Source organism: Otolemur garnettii, unplaced genomic scaffold, assembly GCF_000181295.1.
Source record: "Otolemur garnettii isolate 467f Iridium unplaced genomic scaffold, OtoGar3 scaffold00082, whole genome shotgun sequence".
In the NCBI taxonomy this organism is placed as follows: Eukaryota; Metazoa; Chordata; class Mammalia; order Primates; family Galagidae; genus Otolemur; species Otolemur garnettii.
Genome location: NW_003852477.1, coordinates 5,836,028 through 5,839,079, shown reverse-complemented (window position 1 = coordinate 5,839,079; position 3,052 = coordinate 5,836,028). Strand labels below are relative to the sequence as shown.

Here is a 3,052-nt window from a genome sequence, read left to right as displayed (position 1 = left end):
ACTCCTGGGCTCAAGCGAGTCTCCTGCTCCCGCTTCCCAAGTAGCTGGGACTACAGGCACCTGCCACAACACCGGCTATTTTTTGGTTGCAGCCATCATTGTTGTTTGGCGGGCCTGGGATGGATTTGAACCTACCAGCTCAGGTGTATGTGGCTGGCACCTTAGCCACTTGAGCCACTTGAGCCACCTCAGCCACAGGTGCTGAGCCAGCATTTTTTCTGAGCACTGTGGAAGCATATAATGTCATGATTGGAAAGCAACTTAGAGTTCATCATTTTACTAAGGACATACAGCACCAGAGTAACTTCTGTAGGATCACACCATGCTTTACAGTCTGGTCTGTTGTTTTCTAATGGCCCTTCTTATTTGGCTGTATTGGCTCAACCTCTGTCTATTCTGGTGTCTTTTCCCCATTTTCCTACACTGACTATTTTCCTCTCTTTGTTTCTTGAGCCCTGGAAGAACAGAAATAATGAGACATTTCCAATATCCTCCCCTGTTCTCTCTGTGTAACTTGTTTCTTAATGGCTTTTCTTCAGATACACAGGGTATACATGATTCTGTTCCTTCAGTAGATCAGGAATTGAGTAAAAGTTTTCTTCTTTCTTTTGGCAGAAGGTGAGAACAGGATGAAGAGTTCAGAGTTCACTTTAAAGCAGGAAATTTCTAATGGATCAGAGTCATCTGATAGGACAACAGGGGGGCTCTTTGCAGTAGTTCCTGGGGGAACGGAGGCTGGATATGTCCATGAAAATACTTTTAAGAAGCTAGAAGGGCAACCCTCAGATGAAGAAGAGAGCAGAGTACAAAGTGATTTCTTGAGAATAACAGACAAGGGTAAGAAAAAATCCAGAAAAGACAGGGATGAGGAATATAAGAAAGTTGGGAAACATCAAAATCTTCCCTCCATTCCTGCTGAACATGGGGGGACTCTAAAGGGACAGAAGTCCTATCAGTGTGATGAATGTGGGAAAACTTTCAGTTGGAATTCACACCTCATTGGTCATCAGAGAATCCACACTGGAGAGAAACCCTATGAGTGTAATGAATGTGGTAAGACCTTCAGACAGACTTCTCAGCTCATCGTTCATTTGAGAACACACACAGGGGAAAAACCCTATGAATGCAGTGAGTGTGGAAAGACCTATCGGCATAGCTCCCATCTCATTCAACACCAGAGACTCCACAATGGGGAGAAACCTTATAAATGTAATGAATGTGGAAAAGCTTTTAATCAGAGTTCCAAACTCTTTGACCACCAGAGAACTCATACCGGAGAGAAACCTTATGAATGCAAGGAGTGTGGGGCGACATTTAGTCGGCATAAAAATCTTGTCCGACATCAGGTCCTTCACAGTGGTAAGAAACTTTACAAGTGTAATGAGTGTGGGAGAGCTTTCTGTTCCAACAGAAATCTTACTGACCATCAGAGAATCCACACTGGAGAGAAGCCTTATGAGTGTAATGAATGTGGCAAGGCCTTCAGTCAGAATAAATGCCTTATTCGACATCAGAGCCTCCATACTGGGGAAAAGCTATACAAATGTAGCGAATGTGGGAAAGCCTTCCATCAGAACTCTCAACTTGCTGACCATGAGCGAATTCATACTGGAGAAAAACCATTTGAATGTATTGAGTGTGGTAAGGCGTTCAGTCTGAGTAAATGTCTTATTCGACACCAGAGACTTCACACAGGTGAAAAGCCCTATAAGTGCAGTGAGTGTGGAAAATCCTTTAATCAAAACTCCTACCTCATTATACACCAGAGAATTCACACTGGTGAGAAACCCTATGAATGTCATGAGTGTGGAAAGGTCTTCAGTTTTAGCTCTAGCCTAATGGTACATCAGAGAACCCATACTGGAGAAAAACCCTATAAATGTAATGATTGTGGAAAAGCCTTCAGTGACAGCTCCCAGCTCCTTGTGCACCAGAGAGTTCACACTGGAGAGAAACCTTATGAATGTAGAGAGTGTGGGAAAGCCTTTAGTCAGTGTTCCACTTTTAATCATCACCAGCGAACTCACACTGGAGAGAAGCCCTCCAGTCTGACTCAAGTCAGTTTCTTAAGGGCTGGTTCTCTGAGACACAAAGACCTTTGAGTTAAGCTTTCTTTATAACAAGGATGCTTTTCCTGGTCTCCCTTTGGAAGAACTAATCAATTTGAGTTATTGCCTGCCTGATTTCTGTTGGGTCACTAAGATCTTTCTATTTTCCTTCTTTCTTTCTTTCCTCTTTTTTTTTTTTTTTTTTGAGACAGAGTCTCACTATGTCACCTTTGGTAGAGTGTTGTGGTGTCCCTGCTTACGACAATCTCAAACTCTTGGGCTTAAGTGATTCACCTCAGCCTCCTGAGTACACATGCCTGCCACAACACCCATCTGTTTTTTAGTTGCAATTGTCATTATTGTTTAGCAGGCTCAGGCTGGGCTCGAACCCACCAGCTTTGGTGTACATGGCTGGCGCCCTACTCACTGAGCTATGGGTGCTGAACCTTTCTATTGGTTTTTCAATCTTGAAGAGCTTTGTTAGGTGAGTGATCCTGGGCAAATATCTTAGCTTGCTTGTATCTTAGTCCCTCCATCTATAAAGTGGAACTACCTCATAGGATTGTGAGAATTATATTAGTTCATATGTATAAGGTACTTAAAACAGTGCTTGGCATTCAGTACATAGTCTTGCAATTATTGTTATTAGAGTTTTTTTTATTAGGAATGGTTGCTAAGTTCTATCAGGTTTTTAAAAATTCATTGTTGTAATTTTATTGGCTCTGTCCTTTTTTAATAATTCATTTGTTGGCTAGTTTCCAAACACTATCTATTTCTATCACATGAAAATAGCATTCGTCCCCTTCACAGTGGTCACAGTTCCATCCTGGAATTGGAGACACTCATCAGACATTAAAACATGCCTGTACTTTGATCTTGGGCTTCCTAGCTTCTAAAACTGAGAAATAAATTTTTATTCTTTGTAATTACCTGATCTCAGGTATTCTGCTGTTGTAGCACAGTGGATTAAGACATACCCTAAGGATGACCACCTGTTAACTGAG

General features: G+C 41.9%; 1 protein-coding gene across 4 annotated transcripts in view; it reads left to right on the top strand.

Moving 5' to 3' along the window:
- The window catches only part of ZNF852 (zinc finger protein 852), an 8,921-nt gene extending 6,717 nt beyond the window's left edge, over positions 1–2,204 (top strand). For 3 of the 4 annotated variants that reach the window (XM_023515955.1, XM_023515954.1, XM_012808032.2), the window contains one exon: positions 616–2,204. In XM_023515955.1, coding sequence (XP_023371723.1) covers positions 616–2,102 — 1,487 coding nt within the window. In that variant the 3' untranslated portion in view covers positions 2,103–2,204. The remainder of the gene's footprint in view (positions 1–615) is intronic. The other variant, XM_012808031.2, reaches the window with a different exon arrangement.
- Positions 2,205–3,052: the final 848 nt, after the last annotated feature.